This window comes from Melospiza georgiana, chromosome 1, assembly GCF_028018845.1.
Source record: "Melospiza georgiana isolate bMelGeo1 chromosome 1, bMelGeo1.pri, whole genome shotgun sequence".
NCBI classification, from domain to species: domain Eukaryota; kingdom Metazoa; phylum Chordata; class Aves; order Passeriformes; family Passerellidae; genus Melospiza; species Melospiza georgiana.
Window position 1 is genome coordinate 104054243 of NC_080430.1, and position 22110 is coordinate 104076352.

The following is a 22110-nucleotide window of genomic DNA, read 5'->3' on the forward strand; positions in this document are numbered from 1 at the left end:
AACTTGTTATGGCAATAATTTCAAAGAGGTTTGAGGTGGTTAAATATAAGGAGGATTTAGTCCTAGGAACTCATTGCAGTTTCATTTGTAGTTATGACCATTCAGTACCACCACTGGAAAACTGTACCATGATGATGGAAGATGAAGTAAAACCTCTTGATCTCTTCACAAAAATAAGCAATCTCCTTAACAGCAGGGGTATATTCTCACCAGAAAGGCAGGTCTGATTTGAAAGATCTATTTCAAACCAATTTCAAAAGTAACTCAAATGCAAATTATCATTGCAAATTTTGAGCCTAATGCTGCTGAGAAAAGTCTCACTGTATAAACCTCACAGAGTGTTTGTACAATTGAGCTCATCAAAGATAAATTCTTAAGCATATTATTAAAGAGTGGGAGCTGGGTCTTGCATACTGTTAGCACTTGAAAAAAAAAAATCTTTGACAAATTAGGAAGATGCTAAAAAACCACTGGCATACAAAATCCCTGAGGTTCCTTAAGAACCAAAATAAAAAAACCCTAACTTTTTGAACCTAGTAATTATTTTAAACAATTATAAAAAAGCATTATTTTTTCATGGTTTCTTCTTAGTGCCAACCCTCTGACAGGAGTGAGACCTTGACTAAAATTCTAATACAAGAAATGTAATAACCCAAATCTTATTTATTTTCAGGGTAGATCCAAGAAGGTCCAGGATATTAGAGAATCTCTTCTGAAACTGCAGAACTGATAAATCCACTGATTCTTGCTTTGCACAAGCAACAGAAAGAGCATAATCTAGAATTGCAAATAATAAGACAATCAGATTATCCTTATTAAGTTATTACATTCAAAAATAAATTTGTACTCAAAAAAATGTGAACAAGGGAAGCATTTGAAGGACTTGGGACAGCATGAAAGATATAAAATTTTCAACATAATGGAGACTGGAGAAAGGTAAAACTACTGTTTCAGTAATGTCACTGCTCTTCTGCAGAAGAAAAGGATGGACAGAAAAAAGCTCAATTATCCTTATTATTTTTAAAGAAGTCTATACTTGATGTCTGACTGTCTTGCTCATTTGAATAGACACCGTAATGTGCTGCACAGTGGGAAACTCTTGGTCCCATGGATTTTCCATGACTGAGTAATGAGGAATATTTTAAAAACCATTTGCACCTTTCTTTCACCTTCAAAAAAAAAAAAAAAAAGAAAAGAAAAAGAAAAGGAAAGAAAAGAAAAAACTTACATCTCCCATTTAGATTGTGCGTGTCCATGAAAGAGAAAGCTTCATCACAGTTGGTGCCTTGCTCAGTGTAGCTTTTATCCATTGAATTCACCATCACTGTCATTTCCTGCCGAGTACTACTCAATGTCTCTTTCCGCTTCTTAGCCAATTTTCTTAAGAAATGAATGATGAGAAAAAAAAGGAGAAAAACAACTCTCAGTAAGCAGACATAGTTTTCATGTTGTTCACATCAGTACTGTAGTTTGTCACTATGTTATTAATTAACATTTACATTTGTTTCTGCATTTCTGGAACCTTCAATTTATTTTACTCTCATCTCATTTCAGTCTGACAATCAAGGGATAGTTGCCAGTCCACTGACACATGGTCAACAGCACCTTAATCCTTGGGGACCACCACTGAATTAAAGGGGACTACTTGGATATGAAGGTGATGTGAACCACACCCAGTATCGGAGGCTACATCTGATTAAACACATAAATAAAAATGAAAAGACAGATTTCACTGGAACTGACAAATCAGTACCAATGTTCACATGCATAGAAGAGTCTGGAAAGGTTTTATTGAGACCCTGTGTAAAACAAGAGTCTAGTTTATATAATGCTGTTAAGTCTGTGTTGGAGCTCTGAATACATACTGCACATTCAAGAGACATTTCAAATTGACTTGTATTCCTAAAGATTATTTTCTGTCACTCCTGATTTCAGGAGAATTAGTCATGAGTTAGTTGCTTCTCAGCAGGAGTGGTGTGTCAGAGACATGATCTTAAATCTGATACTGCAATAGTGATTCATTACACTATAGAATTGCCTTGGATGCCTATACCTCTTTTTTTTTTCAAGATCTGTCTGCTTCAGTCTAAAGCCTCACTGTCTCTCCCTGAGTTATGCTTAGCTATTTCACAAAACAACATGTCCAAAACTCTTGATTTTTCCTTCAGCCTCTGTGAGGCATTTGTGATCCTGATGATAGCAGATCCCATGATTATTTGGCTTGTTTCCCTGGCCCATGACTCTGTCTGAGACCAAGACTTTCTCCAAGTTCTTGTCTTGACCCTTAATTTAAATTTTCCAGATTCCTTCTGTAGAGTATCTTCAAGGTATGGGTTTAAAAAAACCACAACTGCTCCACAGACTTTACTTGTCCTGTCTGTTAATTTAATGACTTTTCCTCTGTGGAAAACACAATGAGCCAGTTCATATTCATCTGCCAGAACGATCTTTTACATATCTTCAACTAGAAGTTACAGGAGCTTATTATCTCACCTAGGCTCCTTCCACTTCTAGAGGTTGAATATACCAAGCACGAGCAACTTATGCTAACTTTCAAAGCTTTTCTGTTTGTTAACTCTTATTCAGTATGAAAAGATGGTTCTCACCACAGACAAAATTTTACACCAGCCTCCCTAGATTCTCAAACATTTGTCTCCTCTCATGCTACACAGGAGGGGCTTTCTGTAACTCTCTTGACTGATAGCTCACTCTTTCACTTCAAATCAGTACTGCCTCAGCCTCCTCATGCTACCCATCCATGCACCTGCTATCCCCTACCTTTCACCTAGATGAGAAGCCATTTGGGCAGGAGCTGGGGATGTGTTCTGTACCAGCGTAGTACCAAGCTCAGCAGTATCTTAATCAATTAATACAGCTCAAAAGGTCTTTGAAATTAAAGGCTTGCTAACAATAAAAGCAGGAATAGTAAGTGCAGGCATAGTATTGAGTCACTGGACAGAAAAGTGTTAAGGGTCGCACTTGGCCCTGACTAAGCTGACAGAGTGCCAGCCCATTCCCAAGGGCATGTCCCCATGACTGGAAGGGAATGAAGTACACTGCCTTAAACACCTGCTGCAGCACTTGCAGCCATGAGCCGTGTTACGCCTTTGCCCATCCCAGCTCAGGAGACTCCTCTGTTTGCTTCAGTCTTTGCTTAGTCTGTAGACTTTATAATAAAACCGGTTCTTTATTACTCCACAGTGCTTAAATGCACAAGGGAGCATGGTCTGAAGTCTTTCATATCAGAGACAGTTAAATTTCATTTGAGTACCATAAGTAAAACAAAACTCTTAGATCTTTGCATCCTTCAATCTCCCCCTTCCTTCATATCTAATTGTAATGAATAAGCAGTATATTATTCAAAGTAGAATCTGAGACTTAATACATGAATAACTTAATGGAAGTCGTTTGTAAGGAGAGGCTTGTCAAAAGGGTAACATGAAATGGATATTCTTTTTCCTCTTTCACCCTTAGAAGGCAGTATATTTAGATGGCAGTCATGCATGACTCTCCTTCCAATCCTTGGGTCCCATGATCAAGCTAAAGCAGATTTATTTTTTAAGACAGTAACAACTGTACAGTACTTCTCAATCTGAATCTAATTCCAGAAATAGGTCTTGTGGGAAAAGTCCAAATCTGAAACAACTTTCAGGAAGAGAGCAATACCAGCCAGACTTCTGTATTGTGAACAAAAACACCCACTGGACTCAGTCAAGTAAACTTTAGCTGAATATAACATTTCTAGCATCTGCAGTTTTCAGATTTTGCTGAAAGTGTTGCAGTGCTGCAGTCTCTGCATCTCATCCATTCCTTGGATCTCTCAATCCCCAAGAGGGTCTAGCTATACAAGATTTAAGAAACTCGTAAAACCATGGCACCTCACATCTCCACGACCACTCATACTCCTATATTTGAAGTAAATTTTGGGGGAAAAAAAGGTTTAAATATTTGATCATCCTCACTCATGGAAAAGACACTTCATAGCTACTATCTGATGTTTCATCCTTCTTAAAGGAAAAGATATCTACAATCAAAGGGAAAACATAAAACAGATGGAAGCTCCCAGGATGATTACCTAGGATGAAATTATTTTTGTAGGGAAAGCAAAAAGATCAGCTTATCGCACAAATACTGTTACTATTACTTTATGAGGAAAGAGAATGTACTGTATCAGCCCCAGGAAAGAGGAGCTTGATATTCAGAAAAATCTCAAGACTAGCTAAAAACTGTTGGAATTTCAAGGCACAAGAAACAGAAATAAGTGAACTGGTGCAATGGTTAAAATATATTAAAATGCAAAGCAGACAAAATACAGACTTCTCCTGCAAAACTGTGCAGGATTTTGTGTATCATTTACTCTGTTCTGTTACAAATATTAGTAAAGACAGTCCAGGAAAGTAATAAGCTAAACAGCTCATCAAAATCTGTCCCCATTTTATCCACTATGATGAAACTTTCCAATGATGCATCTTCTCCTGTACAGTGCCTCCTTGTTGAAAGGCCACTCTGTAAAACCTGTGCTAGCCTAACTCAGTATCTCTCTCAAAATCCTCCTTCCCAGTGACTCCTCCCTCAAACCCTCCCAGAAACCAACTCCAACAACTGCTAAGTTGCTACTACATTGTCAGCTTCTGTCATTTTCCTCCTAGCTTTCCTTTTCTCTTCCTGTTTAAAAAGCACTGGGCACAAAGAATGAGGCACAATGGGACACTGCCATAGTTAGAGGAATGTAACAATGTAAAAAAAAAAAAAAAAAAAAAAAGGTGACTGGGGTTGAAATTAACTCAGGCCCTGCCAAAAACGTGCTTTCCATTTTAACTTAGGAACAATGAGAAAAGCATATTCATTTGAATCTATCAAAAACCTCCTACTTCCCCATTCCACACTGAGTGGTCCTCTCCTTTCTGTATCAGCATGCCTCCCTGCTCACCAGGCAAAGAAAGGAGAAACAAGATGCTGGCACTTTCCACAGCTCCAGCAACACACTACCATCACCAAGATATTAACAAACAGAGATGAAATTTTTTATTGTGCTGCTTAAGTAATTGGGCTGAATTTTTTATTTTAATCAATGCACTGACCTATTGCATTTACTGTAACTCAAGATAAAATAGTTGCTTCTTACATACTCTTTGTTTTAAATTTTACTTCTCTGCTTGTGGACAAATCATAGAAATGTTTCAGATGAAGAAAGGATTGGGGCTTTCATGTAATCCAATAGTGCAGTGCACTTACAGTTATAAAAAGCCTTTTAACAGTTTGCTCACCAAACCTCTAAAGGAAACAACGGTAAGAACGCTCTTTAAGTAAAATGCTTTAGCAGCTGGTTGGAAAGATGTGATACCAAGGGGTAGGGTTAAGTGGTCATTTTTTCACATTACTAGTGGCTAACCTATATAAGTGCATGATGTTATTTGCACTATTTACTATATACACACTGACCTAGAAAATGCCCAGAATATTTTTCAACAAAACACAATTTTTAAATTGTAGTAATATTTAGAAATAGGGTTTAAAAGCTACAAATTTATCTCATGGGGCAGAGTGATTGGATATTCACTTTAGGTGAAATTCAGTGTTGAAAGATACAAAGGCATGCATATGGGAAAAATAATCCTAATTATACACACAAAATATTGCATCTAAATGACTTCATAAAATACAGAAGAAAGAAATCTGATAGCCACTCATTCTTTGAAGACAAGAAGTTTAGCACTATGTATAGTCAAAAAGGCAAAAAGAAGTCAGAAATGACTAGGTAAGGGATAGAGAACAAATTGGAAAATGTGATTAAACAATTGTATAGATCTATGAAGTTTCCACATTTTGAACACTGCATGCAGTTCTGATACATGCCTAACTAAAACAGATTTTCACAAAGTAGAGAACATACACAGAGAGGTGATAGGAAGATCAAAGGGGCAGATCCTACCAGAAGAGCAGTAATCCTTCTATAGATAAGGAGTCCCTAGTTTAAAAAGGAGGCAGTTGAACTGAGAATATGTTAGAAGTATATAATAAACATGAAGAAAACTAAGAGATTAATAAAGAATTTCTATTTTTCAACAATGAAAGAATCAGAAGCAGAGAGTATATAGATTTTTTAAAATATAAAAGTAAGTATTTTCACAAAACCCAGAAAATGCTCTGCTCTGCCTTGCCTTAAGTCCTGTGTGCATTTTTGGGCACCATAATCTAAAAAAGACATTAAGCTATTAGAAAGTGTCCAAAGGAGGACAACAAAGATGATGAAGGGCCTTGAAGGGAAGCTGTGTGAGAAATGCCTAAGGTCACCTGGTCTGTTCAGCCTGGAGAAGGAGAGATGGAGGACAGACCTCATTGTGTTCTGCAACTTTCTCATGAGGGGAAGGGAAGGGACAGGCCCTGATCTCTGCTCTGCGCTGACCAGTGACAGCACCCAAGGGAATGGCCTGAATCTGTGCAAGGGGATGTTTGGGTAGGACATCAGGAAAACCTTCTTCCAGTGGGTGCGTGGGCACTGGAAGAGGTTCCCTAGGGAAGTGATCACAGCACCAGCCTGGCAGAGTTCAGGAAGTGTTTGGACAATGCTCTCAGGTACATGTGTGTCTCGGGGTGTCCCATGCAGGGCCAGGAGTTGGACCCACAATGATCCTTGTGGGTCCCTTTCAATTCAGGATATTCTATGAAAATATTGTAACACATCAGCACTAGGACTCATGAGATATCGAAAGTTAGTATCAGTAAAAGAAAATCTGATTAAGGCCTGAGTGGAGACAGTGAATGCATTACCTTTCCTTCACTCTGTTTCTGTATTCAGCTGAAGGTCTGTCACTGGCCACTATCACAGACACAGTGTGGACTTTTTTCCAAAATTTGATTCCACAATTTTTTTATTAACAATCTCTTCAACAGATAATGCACGAAACAGGATGTGAATATATTATTTGTTTTTCTAATACTCAGAGTTACTCACTTTTTTTGAGTTTTTTAGTCTACTTACAATACCAGCTGTGTTAATCAACTTTGTTATTATTATTATTATTATTATTATTATTATTATTATTATTATTATTATTACTAGTAGTAGTAGTAGTAGTAGTTTTTGTATATAAATTAAATTAATTACTTTGCCCTCTATTTTGGCTGCCTAGGATATACTAAAAGAAAACTCATAGCTAATTTCGGGAAATCAGCTTCAAGCTGAAATAATTTAATAAGCATAACTGATTCAGCAACATTCAGCATGAAGATGCAATGTGATAAAAGTTCTCCACAGGAAGGGGGTAAAAAAGTGCAAAGATAACAGACTTGTTCCTTGTTTCTTGAGTTTTTTTATACATTTTTCCAACTTATGCTGAAATTATTTTTCTTGAACAACAAAATAATTCTTCTCAATAACTGTGATTGCTTTCCTGTCTTCAGCAATAGGTTCTCTAAGGCAGAGACAAACCCACACATCACATATCATTGTGAGAATTACATGTGTGTGAGCTGGTACACATTTGGTAACACTGGGTATTATTCTAATCTGCATTAGAAAATTTAAAATATTACTTTGTATTTTTAGAATTTTTTTTCTTTATTTGGGGATACTTAGAATCCCCAATGCCTCATTTGTACTCTTTATGTTGCTTTTTGTTGTTAAAAAGTCCTTACAGAAAACAAATTTTCAGAACCTCAATTGCAAATCCAATTCAACCAAAAGGTTAACTTTCCTTAGGTGTTATTAAATAACTGTAACTACAAGTAATTAGTATTTCAGTCTATTTTACACCTGTGGTGGTTTGACCAGGAAGAAGTGGGAATACTGGGATGCTGTGGTCAAACCAATGGGTGCTCGGATTTTGATATTGGCACCTGGTGTGGCCAGTGGAGTTTGGACACACTTCTGAGAACACACAGGGGTTAAAAACCAGAGCTTCGGCCCTGGGAGTTTCTCTTGGGACTCTGAGGGAAAGAGGTTGGATCGCCCTCCCTCATCCAGCCGCTGCTGCTGGGCGGGGGAGGGGCAGCCATGTGGTAGGCCTGGGCCTGGACAGAGATGGGGGTGAGGAGGCCCTTGAGGATGGAAGGGTGGAGGAGCCCCAGGAGGCATCGGGCAGCCATCCCCCCCAGGAGAGAGCCGGCGATGATGGAATGTGATAGCAGCCGGCCAAGGAGGAGAAGGGGGGGAGTGCAGCGAGGAGGTGCCGGCTGGAGCGGCAGCGAGTGTGGGAGTGCCGGAGCTCTGGGACAGACAGAGACTGAAATTTTTAACCCCTTTCTTTCATGATTGGGACCTCGCAGAAATGCTGATCCTCCTCGGAGCTGAATAAGAAGAGAAATAAGAGATGAGATAACAAGGACCTGGCCCGGGGGAAGTGGAGAAGACTGGCTGAGTGGGGAGAGAGATGATTGGAAGGGCCTTTTGGCTGGACTTTTCTTGTTGGCCATAGACTGAACCAGTTTTATTCCTGTGACACAGAGACTGCCTTTAGGGGGAGGCAGTGCCTCAGAACCAGGAGGGTTCATTGTGGGGACCCCTTGGCCCCAGGGGGTGGAAAAAAATGGGGGGGACAGATGTCTCAAAGCAGAGACTGTGCCTTTTTTGGAGTGAGACAAGGCATCCTTAAAGGACAACCCTAAAAGCAGCTCTGGTCCATGCACAGTGGTGAGAGCACTGGGCATGGAAGGAAGATGTCACCATGGCAAAAGGACTTTCCGGGCGGTGCTGAGTGACAGGGAAGCACACGAGGTTTCAGCGTGTTTCCAGGGGAAGCCTATGGTGCGAGAAGGACTCCTCTCCTCTTCATGGACTGAAGTTTGAGTATTCTAAAGGGTGGTGCCAGACTTGGAAGTTGGTGATTTGGGGGAATGTATCCGATTGGGAAATTTTGGTGGTGGGGAGGAGGAAAGTGCTTTTTGTAAGGTTTTCAGTTTCTTCCCTTATAGTTTTTTTCCTTCTTTTCTTGTAGTTTAGGTAATAAAGTTTTCTTTATTTCTAAGCTGGAGCCTGCTTTGCTTATTCCTGGTCACATCTCACAGCAGACACCAGGGAGAGGGTATTCTCATGGGGGCACTGGCTCTGTGCCAGGCCCAAACCATGACAACAGCTCTTATCAATACAGCAACACTGCACAGAACCCTTTCTAGCTCCCCCAAATGGACTGAGCCACAAATATGAAGCAATTGAAATGAAATAAGGAAATGAAATAGAAACAGTATGGCATTAGTGATAGTAAAGTCACCTGAGCTTCTGTTAATCAATTTAACATTTATATGTCTTATATTGAAATGCAATGTGCTCAAGACTGCAATTTCACAGTGACATTAAACTGTGTTCTGTCAATATTCTATCAGACAAGAAATAAGGTTTGGACAAATATTTTTAAAAGCACTACACTTTGCAGCAAGAACGAGGGAACACTTAATGAAATACTTTACAAGCTGTCCCCACTTCAAGGACTAGCATTTCCAGAGAAGAACCTCAGGAAAAATAATTATTAGGAGAATTATAAAAAAGCAAAAGGTGGGAGAATAGCACTGAATTGTTAGTTCCTCGCTTATGATCTCTTAGTATGCAATTCTGTATTAGATGATAAATTATTCTTTGTCCTAAGAAGTTTAACATCTATTTTGCATTGACATAGGAAGATTGATTTTGAGATTACACAAATATTTTAATATAGCCAAGGGCGCATAAGCCTTTTTACCTCACATACAAAGAGGTGGTTTATTTTAATTTCTTTTAGGTGCCTTCTCTTTGTTCTAATTATCAGCTTCTTGCTTCAAAGCAAATGCTAACATTATTCAATTCATTTTCATCATGCTCTTGCATTCGCTGATAAAGAAAACAGAACAGACTTTAAGAAAATGCTGTGATGATGCTCAGATTCTGGAAACAATGTTCTTGATACCACAGAATTTAATTTTCATCCCTTTCATTCACTGTGGCTTTCATTTTTTGGCCACAGAGACACTGGAAGAACTTTCAGACCAAGAAGACATTCCAACACTACCAAGACTGACTGAAGAGAGAAGGAGAAAAGAATACAAGTAAATGGGTGGGGAGAAGGATTCCTTTGACTTACAGAGCTAAGGGAACTGGGTGCAGAAAGAGGGCAAATATTTTACAGTAAGGTGGAGGTTAACAAAAACGATTTTGATTTTTATTAGAATCAACAGAATCAAGTTTTGATTTCTGTGGTTCTTTCTTAACTTGGCTTTTTACTCACTGCATGTAAGAACTTCGGTGGTCTTTTTGCACTTTTTTGTTACCAGCAGATTGGTTCATTGGCCCCATAAGAGATCAGAGCCAAAAAGAAGAATTATTTGTAAAGATCCCAGTATCACTTGTAGCTCACGGGGAAAGTATGGCATAACTTGAGAAACAGTGTCTGAGAATATGGAGAGAATGGCAAATGAGAAGGAAAAGATGATGGGAAAGTAAGGTACAGCTGCAGTCAGAAACACACACCTCATCTACTTTTGCTCCTAAGTGTTCTTTCTTGAATTCAAGTATCCAGCATATGCTTTGAGATTTGCTTACAGTGACATCATAAACTCTGCTTATTTCTTTCTCAGTTTCTGCTTTGTATGAACTCCACCATCAGATTATCTGAGTTTCTGCAAGTGAGGGTTATAGCATCAAACCCAGGAACACCTCAGGTCAAAGGAGGCACAGCACTGACAATTTGTTGATGCAGAGGAGGAACACTGGAGACTGACTGACTGCAAAAAATGGAGCTATGCCTTGGTGCACCAGATTAATGTAACAACATTTATTTAAAATGGGCTGACTCTTGTCTTAGCTCTCAGAGAAAGTTAAATTTGTGGTTACAGTTTAGTTCTTGCATGTCCACCCAAGAGGACCTCAAAGCATTCTAGTGTGATTGATAGGTTCTTCAGGGAAGGCTCTAGGCTATGGCAGTAAAAGGCAATTGGAGAAGCTCTGGCTGAACTCTTTGTCTGCAAAGCTGCTGGCTGCACTATTTTTGGCTCAAGTTAGTCACTGGCTTTGGTCTTCAAAAAATGCACCCACACAATTAAAAAGAAAATCCAACAACCTTCTGCCTCCCCAAGAGAATAAAACAGTAATGAGATGTAAACAGCAATATTTCCCATAATTTACTATTATCTAATCTTGACCACAATCTTGAAAACTGTAAGTAATGAACTGGGCAATAAATTGTCCCTTTCTTCTCAGCTAAACAAAGGAAAGAAAAATGAAAAGTCACAAATTCTCTCAATTTGTTACAAGATTTATCAATTTTGCAATATGAATTTTTATTTGTGGTTTGATTCTTATGATCCTCAAATTAAAAAAGAAAATAGTGAACACAATGTTTAACTGACCTATAGGTCCTCTTGAATTATAGGAGTGTATAGGAAAAATACACAGAATATTAAAACTTGTTTTTTTTCCACAAATTAATTACAAGGCAAATGCTTATGAATCTGTTCATTTCATGAAAGACTTATTGACTTAAGTGTTTAGAGCAGCCATGTAGAATTATTTGCAGGTTGAGGATCAGGGTGCCACTTAGGATGGAGGAGTTCAAAGTATGGCAAATCCTTTATGAGCAGGGGGAAGAACCCAGCAGCGCAGCTGCAACACTTGAAGGCCTTTTTGACAGAAAAGGAAATGGACTTTTAAATGTAACGTGACTGAGCAAGGAATTCAGCCTGGATTTCTCTCAGTAGACAAATCCTGGACAAGGAGAGACTGAGAGAGCTGTGCTAGCTCAGCCTGGAGAATAAAAAGCTCACAGGGGATTTTAGTGTTATTTTAACAACCTAATGGGAGCATATGGAGGGGACAGAACTAGACTCCAGGAACAAGGTGAAAGGACAAGACACACTGGACATAAGTTGCAATTTAGGAAATTCCCGTTAGAGCTTAATAAAGTTTTTGTCATCATTGCAATCGTGAAACAGTGGAGCAGGTGCTCAGAAAGATGGGATCTCAATCTTTGGAAATACTCATACCCTGCTGGACAATGTCCTGAGCAACTTGATTTGTTCTAAGCCTGCTTTGAACGGGATGTTAAAAAGATGACCTCCATAGTTCCCTTTGGATCCAAATTTTTCCAGAATTCCCATTAAGTGTTCTAGTAATAGGGCTTTTTCATTAAAAGGAAGACATGGGGATTTAAAGCATTACAGATTTGAACACAATCCTCAATTGAGCCTTTTCTTTGAATAGTCCTACATGTAAGATGCAGTCAGAACCAATACAGAATAATACTAGCTAAATTACAAAGTCAAATAATTAATTACGATGATAGATATAAATTCCTTTTAGTTAATTATTTCATTCTTTCAGCATCATTTTCTGCTGCTTGCACTTATCCACCTTTCTAACATAAGGACTGAAGCTTGTGCAAATATTTTTACCAATAAAGCTTTTTCATTAGAGAGCTAGTTATATTCACATTGAACTGCATAATGAGAATGTAAAAATTTTCCATGAAAAACGACAAATTATGTTTTACCACTCTCTAAAATGGTATTAAGAATGTGTTCTTATTTAAATGAAAATGAAATTTTCAATTTTCTATTATGTTTTATTTGTATTAATTTCTGCTACATTAATTGTACATAAATGTAAAATGGCATTACACTACTTTACAGGCTTCTATGACAGTACTTCAAGCTTACTGAAATTACGTATTTGAAGTCTTTGAAGAAATCCTTTACTGAAATGTATGGTCACAGGAAAATTACACACCTGACCTTTCCTTTTTCCTGAGAATACTTTCTCCTAAAAAGAAACTTCATTCTCTCAGCTAATCCTGTTTGAAGAACATGAAATGAAAATTTACACAGAACTCACACTTTCTCTTTTTTTTCCATATATGCCATTTTACTTAGACTCACAGGATCATTAAGGTCAGAAAAGACCTCCAAGACCATTAAGTCCAAGCTTTGACTGACCACCACCCTGTCAATTAAAACACAGCACTAAGCGCCACATCCTGTTGTTTCTTGAACACTTCCAGAGATGGTGACTCCAGCCCTTTCCTGAGCAGCCATTTCAATGCTCCACCACCCCTTCAGTGAAGAAATTCTTCCTGATGAACCTGAACCTCCCCTGGCACAGCTTGAGGCTGTGTCCTCTTGTGCTGCTGCCTGGGAGAAGAGGCTGAACCCCACCTCCCCCCACTGCAGGGAGTTGTAGAGAATGACAAGGTCTCCCCTGAGCCTCCTTTTCTCCAGGCTAAGCCACCCCAGAGCTACATTTAAACAGGACTACCTGGGTTTTTTTGCATGCAAATTAATATACATACCTGATCTTGTTTCAAAATCTAAAATGTTAAAGGAACCTATGTAGATGAATGAAAGATGTGTATATCATATTGGGCTCAGACTTTTCTCCATAGTAGTGTAGATGCATATTAAAGATACTGCACAAGGTGGAAGAATACCCTATTTATAACATTTCGTAAAACATATATTTTGCATTTGACATTGCAATTCCCCTTTGTCTCAACAGCTTTTCTTTTTCCTTTTTGTCCCCATCATATTATCCCATGATCTGAATTAAAAAACGAAACAGATGACACTGGGACCTACTCAGGAGGAGGTAGTTGTGTGATGTGTAGTGCCAGACAACATGAACATGAAAGCTTTTCACAGGAACACATCCATGACAGATTTTGAAATTCTCTTCCTGAAACTAATTACCATTTTAGAAAAGGCTGGCTAATGATGAAAGAAAACACCTTCTTATCCCATAGCTGTCAGGTTTAAGTAGAGCCTCAAACTCCCAGGCATAGTATGCACTGTGGGTGCCCAGAATCCCTCACTTTTACAATCCAAAACAAGAGGCAGTGTTAAACTAATACAAATTTATTTTGGAATAGTTTTGCCCACACCAAATTTTTACCATATTTTCTGAGGTGTTGTAAGCATAAGGAATATGAGGAATTACAGAGATGTACGGCAGATGTGTCTCTTAAGATACATTAGCTCTGTCCATGAGGTTTGCTATGATATTCTCAAAGTCCTTAAGCATGGCAAATGTCTTTCTTTAGAAGTCTATCTGCCACATAAACATTTCCTCACACAAAGAGAAAATCCCCAGCCCCTCAGTGCATCTCTACCTGAGGCTGATCTGGGTATGAACAGGTGTCTGCTGTATGAAGTATCTTGTTACTTGCACTATGGGCTTAGAAAATTTGTCTAGCAAGTCCCAGAGGAAGCATATCCCTGGATCTCTACAGCATCTAACAAGTTAGTTCTATGGTTACATAGGCTCAAGTTAATAGAAAGCAATAGCATATGTGACAGTTTTAAATACAGAGGATGTTTTTCCTTTAAGGTATTTAGGCCTTTATGCAGATCCCTCTCTCACTGGCCAGAAACTCAGGTATATGAGGGCAAATTGTCTGCTGGATATCCATCAAAAGAAGGAAGCTTCTGAAAGGCATGGTCCTATGAGGCCAGGCTGGATTTGGCTTTGAGCAACCTGATCTAGTGGAAGGTATCCCTGACCATGGCATGGCGTTTTGACTTATAGATTTTTAACATCCCTTCCAACTCAAACCATTTTATCATTTGGCTTTACCAGTATAAGGACATAAAATGTCATCAAAATAAATAATTTAAAGTTCTCTGAAAATCCCTTAAAAGCGATTTTTAGCATATTTTAAAGGGATGTTTAGCATATTTTCTATTTAGGTATACGTAAATGTATTGTATATATTATATGTATTATAAAAATGCATGTTGATATGTAAACATATAATTAAATATATGTAGTGGTGTACTGCAGAATCAAAAGGAAAGGTTTTCACAAGCTTAACGTAATACAATTCATTCACTGCTTTGCTGATCCCCAGTAGTGGGATACAAAAGAACAAAAGGCTTTCTGCTGATGACAAATTCTGTTGTGTTAGTCCAGCTGTTGTGGTAAACAGATGAGCATCCTGACCTAGCTCCTGTGTGAGTCCTGCAGTGGCAGGTACTTCTTCAGTTCCTGAATATAATGCCCTCTGTGAAAGACAGAGTTCCTTGCTGACTTTTGATCCACAGCCTTCACTTGAATAGATAATTTTTTCCTCTTTGTATCCTATTACAAGCAGCAGCCTGTAGCATATATTTGCTAGTGCTGGAACTGAGCATTCACAAACTTGCACATAACTTTTTCTGCACTACCTACACTCTATCATGTGCCTTTCACTTTTTCAAGAAATTCCCTCCTTCGAGACTTCTGTAATATTCACTATACCTCAGCAGTTCAAAACATGCAATGCACAGTTTTAATCAGTCTTTTAGGAGTCTTATCTTCCTTTGCTTCCACAAGAAGTAATCTGTCTGAACAAAAGTCGCTGACTAAAAGCTCAGAATAGGCAATATTCAGTCATGTAAGAAAGAAAGTAATTTCTCCTAAGGGGCTGCTGAAATTGGGCCATCCTCTTAGGGCAGGTAGAATAACTACTGGTATGCATGAGGATACACCTGGAGCATTTCTGGAAGTGCTCTAATGCACCAGTGCTCTGTGCTCAGTGTGGGAAGGAAGGCACTAAAGAGAGGATCTTTAGCAGCATGTAGCTTGTAAACCATTCAATGCTCTCCCAAGCCATGGGAATATAATTTAATTGGCAGTGGGAGCATGGTGGCAGATGGACTGCTGCTAATCCAAAGGCACAACCAGAGGAGGAAGAATTCCAGCTGAGACCTTGTGTGGCTGATACTGTTTGGTCAGCCCAAGATGCAGCTGCACGCTCAATCCAATTTTATCCCACGCTGCAGAATGTGACTTCTGGGAGAAACTGTCATCTGTCCCCTGTATAAAATGCTAATGAAGTTGTCCAGCTCCTACTTCCCTTTTAGCAGGTATGTGTGCTGGGGCCTTTTGTGCAATATTCAATGGCTCATAAGGAAGATTTTAACGTGAGGCCTGTATGGCAAGGAAGGCTGATTAATCCACTTTAGGGGCTCTTTACAGCATGCTGGAAAGGGCAGCTGATACAGCTGCATACCACAGTGGTTTTAGGTAAGAACATTTCAAATATTTAGATACCTTCATTTTTAATTCTGGCAAACTTGAACCTATTAACACCAAAGGCTTTCTTAATTAAAAGATGTAAGAAAGGTGTCCAGGAAAGCTTCTTTAAATCTTTCTAATACAATTTCATCTGAAAAATACTATCGGTTTTCCAGCCACAATAACTTTAACATTTGAAAAGAATTTTAATTAATGATTGCATATAATACAGGATTTTCTCTCAGAGCTTTGCCACCCACAAGCAGAATGATAATCCCCGAAGACTGAAGCATCAAATTTTGCATGGAACGGCACTACCTTTAACTCTATAACTCTGTCAAAGAAACACAAAAGAAAAATGAATGCCTTGTACTTAAATCTAATTCTTAATTCTATGAAAATACAGTTTCAAAGAGAGAATGACATCTTTTATCCTTGGAAAAACCTGAAACTTCTAAACAGAGCTGGCATGGTAAAGCTCCTTTGAGCAGAGTCAAAGCAGCAAATAGTCATAGCCCTTCCCCTGATGAAATCATCCATCACAAAAAGTAATATGTGTAAAAAAAGAGAGCTGCTAGGTACTGTGCTGTTCTTCAAAAGGCATCAACCTCACACAACTAAAAAACCTACTATATCATTTAAAATATCAGTCAGTTAGAATTTGCAATTTTAAGAGTAATGATAGCTGCTGTTTTTACAATACACCGTCCAGTATTCCAAATATACTGAAGTATTGCAGTTTATAGTAGTGATGTAATACAGTAAGTACACTGAGATTTATAGATACAGAGATCTGGCTGAAGGGAGGTGGCCCTGAGGCCAGAAACAGAACTAACAGGCTTTTGTGTTGAAAATAACAAACTATTCCTTTACAATAACAGACAGTCGTGACGTTTCCAAGCTATAATGTGTCAGTGCTAAAATTAACTCTCCAACTCATCATTTACAGAGAAAGGATACAAACTGTGACAGTTGCAAAGAAAACTGCTTGTTCTTTATTAAAAAAAAACCCAACAAAAAATAACTCATCATAATTTGTTAACAAACAAAGCATACCTCCTTAGCAAAACCTCAATCAAAATGATTCTGCACCACTGAAGAATGTAATGGTTAATAATATCCTTTCTGGGATTTTACTGAATAATATAGAAAAGAATTCTCTGTTACAAAGCTCTTCATGGTTTGGGAGAGGGTACTTGAGAGGGAGTAGCTTAGTGCCTGTAATAAACTGCAGGTTAGGTCAAGAGACAGGTCTGGGTAGGAGCCCCATTAGCAGAAACTAGAGGGAGAGAGAGGTTAGCAGGAGATTAAACTGCAAGGCAATACTACCAGCCAATAACATTTGGGAATATGTGGATATTTTATCCTCCTGGAGCACTAGCCAAATCTTTCTTTGGACTAAAAACAAAAAGCAGTGAGCAGGAATGCTTCTAAAATAGTATAGCATTTACTGTGGAACAGGTTCTTTCCATGTTTTGGCACAAGTGCTGGTATATTTTCTAACAAAGCAGGGTAAGTAAGCCATAATAGAATATATGGCTATGTAATAATACAAAAGTACCTGAAAATATCTGTAGTGTTGTGACTATTTTCCAGATCTAAAGAAATATAAATACACAATGGCAAGTTTCCCACATTCATGAACTAGATCACAGCAATTTCTCTTTAACATACTGTGTGATTCAAATTATAAGTACCTTAGGATCAGATGTCAAACAAATGTTTTGAATAGAATGACATTTCCTAGCCTATCTAGACAACTTGTTAAAAAGGAGGGAAATTACAAGACCCCTTAAAGCCAACTTCTGTAGACAATTATGTGAACAAGGAATTCAGAACAGCACATTCCACTCCTGCCCTTGAAGGAAGGTGTGCTCTTCCAAGAGGCTACCAGGCTTCCACTTGCTAACTTTTACTTGTTTGAGACCAAATGTAAAAGCAGATCTCTTGTACATCCATTAAACTCAGTCACTCAGTAAACCAAGTGATGGAATCCTCTCAGTGAAAAGATGACCTCAGTGCTGCACCATGGGTATTTGCAAGAGCATTATAGTAATTAAAAATTACCCCCCGACCGAGGGTAATGTGGTTTCATGCAAGTCACTGCATGGAATGACATTACCTTCCATCAGGGGGTAATTTTTAACAGCCATTAGTCATCTTTAAGCTTACAAACACTGGATAAAAAATAGTACTGTGATAGTTTCTTCAACAGCAAGGAAATAAGCAACTTGAAAACAGTAAGTGGACATCTGTGCAATTCATTAGGGACACATGCTCACCATTTAAACAGTGCCCTCCTTTAAAACACTGTAACACTAAAAATAACAGTGAGAGTGGGCAGTGGCATTGCAGTAGTATTTTGGCATAGGTGAGTTATGGGTGAGGACACTCTAGCTGAATTTAGATAAGAAGTTTTGGTAGCAAGAAGCTAGATAAACAAGAGCTTTCCCAAAATCCATACTCATAAGATACCCAGACATCTAGATCAGATTGGACATAAGACTGGGCAGAATTTAAAATGGCAGTAAACCAGTATTTTCTCTACTATGACAGCTCATTTCAGAAATTAGGTAAAGTTTATGAATTATTGCCATGTGCAGGGAAAACTGAAAAAAAAACCTTACTCTGTCAGAAGCAGACAGAAATGTCTGCATAACTTGGTAAATTATGTTTTGCATGTCAAAAGACCTACAGATAGGAATGTATTAATATTGTGGCTTGAATCTGACATGGACAACTTACCGGCCCTCTGCAGTTCCAGCCTGAATTTGTCTCTGCCAATTCTTTATTTTTTTCCACTAGTATCTATGAAGTTCATGTTCCTATACCATAAAAGAATCTCATGCTATTTTTCCACTTTGCTAACATCACTCCTTTCACCTGAGGAGTTTTAAATATTTAATGTGTTTTGCTAATTAAAACTTACATCACTCCGTGTGAAATATGTATGGTAAGGGGACAGACAAAAACCACTTCACTGATCAGTAAAATGGATCTTGGAAAGAAGTTAGCAGTAGGCTGACAGCAGTGTTATTCTTTCCACAGAAGATGGAGAAGTGCTGCATTCAGCTGACAGTTGAAAGGATTTCAGCAGGATGAATGTTATCACCTAAGTGGAGGGTTGGTCCAGGAAATGGAAGCTTTGCATTTTGAAACAACTCTATTTCTGTGCAGTACTCCTAATGGATTCAAGTTTTCTATTAATTAATGTCCTGTGTTCCCGAAGTACCATGTTACCAGATCTCCTCTGGGTCCACAGCACCTGCACCTCCCCAACATCTCCCAGCTACCTCTCCTATTGGTATAATGAACTAAGTAGCACTAATTGCTAAACAGCAAGATGGCTGAAAATTGGATGAAATTTAAATGTGTCTCCAAGAATCTGTAAATTCCTCAATTAAGATGATCCAACAGATGGGCAGAGTGTCCCTCAGTGCTGCACTGGGACAATGATTCAGAATAAACTTATGGATTTTCAACTTAGCTAAGAATTTAAAGAGAAGTTTGCAACTTGAGCTCTATTCTGTCTGAATATTATGTCTGAAAGCACTGAGCTTTAAGCAATCACATGATGACAATCCTTATGGCAGTCATGGATCACTCTCACTGACAGAGTGGGAGCTAATCATGTCTTGCTGTACTTATTATTTTATCCCCTCCATCTAGTTCCCCTCTCTTAACTTACCCTGCCCACCTTTTCCGCCTGATATTTTGGATTTCAGGTTCAGCAGAGGTAAGATCTTCACTAATTAGGTGTTTGAACACCTAATGTGAAAGTGTGACATGAAATAGCTTGAATGGTCTTTAGGTATTTTTTGCTAACAATTTTAAATTCAATAAGAGGCAAAAATATCACAGTATGTAAGACGTAAGCTCAGTACCCTCTGGAGGTTCCCATCTCTCTCCCATATTTTACAGTGGAACCTCTGGATAGTAAAATATTATCTTTAATTATTTAGGATTCAAAGTACAAGGAAATAATCTGACTCCAATGACTCTAGCAGTGAGGGGCACATTAATGCATCACCTCTTACCTGCTCCAAGTAGTTCAGGTCTAAAAGTAGTTTGGGGTACAGACACATTGGCAGACACATTCATAATATTTTATTTCCGCACTATCACAATATTTTAACTGCCAAATAAATTGCAATGACTGGCTTAGGTTCACATGCCATACTAGTGCTTCCCTGCTAATAAACCAGGTCCTAAAAAAATCAGGCAGAGCAACTCCTGGTAATTTGAAGAACTATTTTGCATACATAACCACACGTGAAATATTTTGATTTGCTTCTTGGATCTAATGCATTTGTTACTTGCAGGTACTGCCAATACCACACAAGTTATAAAGAAGCAGGAGGTAAAAATAAAAAGATAGAAACTGCTCAGTTTCTTCCTCACTCTGTGCCCTCACTGAACTGTCTTTCTACTGGTTTCATACAGAAAGAGAAGGGGTGTAATGGTTAATCTATTGTTTATTCAAAACCACCAACAGAAGTTAATAGACAGTTATAAACTAATTGAGTGCGTCTGTAGTGCTATCTCCTCATTCATCTTGCTTATTCGATTTAGCTCTGTTAGTGTTCCATATGGTACAGTGCCCCTGCTGCTAGGAACAGTCATTCATTGCAAAAAAACACCCCTGTAACAACAGGAAGCTAATAGTTTAACTGTTCCTCTAAATTTGTTTGACAAAACTGACATTTAGTACGCCACGTCACGTTGTCAGTAATCTGCAATTTACCCTTAGGCAGGCAGTGGATGCTCATTTTATTTACCTCTCGTAGTTAAAAGCATAATTAATATTCCACTCTGAAACAAAGATTAGAGATTTGACAAACATTGCAATTTAAATTCTCCATTATAGCAAACATTAAAATCAAACATCTTTCACACACACCATTGCATAAAGGACATGTGTAGCTGTAATTTAACTTTTTAGTCTTTAATACCACAAACTAATTTCTGCTGTCAGTTTAATGAGGTGGAAAACACAAATCTTGTTGCACTCTGTGCACACAGGCTGGGACAGTTAGACTGCAGAGAGCTTGAATCAGTTTGCCTCACAACATTTCAGTCAAAATCCCCAAAGTATTGTGAGCCTAAAAAAGAAAAAGCTTAAAAAATGACAAGTCTTAAAGACTTTGTTTAACAAAAGGTTTCAACAAGTATCTCAGGAAGAAAAATAGCATAACACCACAGCAGTTTCATGTAGCATTGCTGAAAAATTTCCAAGAACTGTGGTGAGGGCTGCAACTTTGCATCAGTGCTACCTGTAGCACAAAGCCCAGCTAAATTCTCCAAAGACTGCGCAGGGTGGGTGTGCTTCCCTCCCTGCTGCCTGATCTCCTTCCCCCTGCTTTGCACACAGCTGAGGTTAGGCAGTCATTCAAGTCATTTGATCACGGGCTTAGAAAGCAGTTTGCAGCGATTCCTGACCTGGGTCAGCCGCCAGGCTGGGAGCAGGGGCTTGCCTGGCATTTTCCCTGCCCCTTTCCCAGTACCTTCTTGGCCAGGCTGGCACACTCCTCCTCCTTATACTCCTTCAGCTTTTGCTCTGTGCCCAGGGATTTTGCATGTATAGCAAATGCAAACCCGACTGCAGTGCCTCCTGCTCCCAGTAGTCATGCTCTGAGTGCAAGTCCCATGCCAGGCTGCTCAGTGCTCAGGCTGATTTATTGTGCCAGACTCTGTGACAACAGGGCACATTATCAGACTGGCAAAGTAGGGGGAGCTCTCAGAGAAATAAATGACTGAGGTTTTAGCTCGTGCTAATTTCAATTGAAATTCTAGCTCCACAAATTCTGTGTGACTGATTAAAATTATTAACATGTAGAACACCTTTAGGCAACCATGATGGCTCATTAAACATGGAAGCCTGGAATTATCTCCACTGTAACAAATGTGCATGCGGATGTCTGTGTCTCAGAGACATATATCAGGAATTTTAATTTTTTTTGACGAGATTTTCTTCACAGAAGCACTGATTATGCCAAAAAAAAAAAAAAAAAAAAAGGAAAAAAGACAGCATAAACTCAACAAAGAGGCTGCTGTTACTGTCTTCTCAATCCATCCTATGTAGTAACCCACTGACTCCTGACTCCTTCACAAGACTTCATTAGTCAGTGCCAACTTCAATCTGCTTCAGTTATTTTGCA

The 22110-nt window shown here is 38.6% G+C and overlaps 1 protein-coding gene across 1 annotated transcript in view; it reads right to left on the minus strand.

The window, feature by feature from the left end:
* The window catches only part of PTPRM (protein tyrosine phosphatase receptor type M), a 441589-nt gene that overhangs the window by 92363 nt on the left and 327116 nt on the right, over nt 1–22110 (minus strand). Inside the window, exon 16 of the mRNA XM_058023915.1 lies at nt 1229–1380. Coding sequence (XP_057879898.1) covers nt 1229–1380 — 152 coding nt within the window. The remainder of the gene's footprint in view (nt 1–1228; nt 1381–22110) is intronic.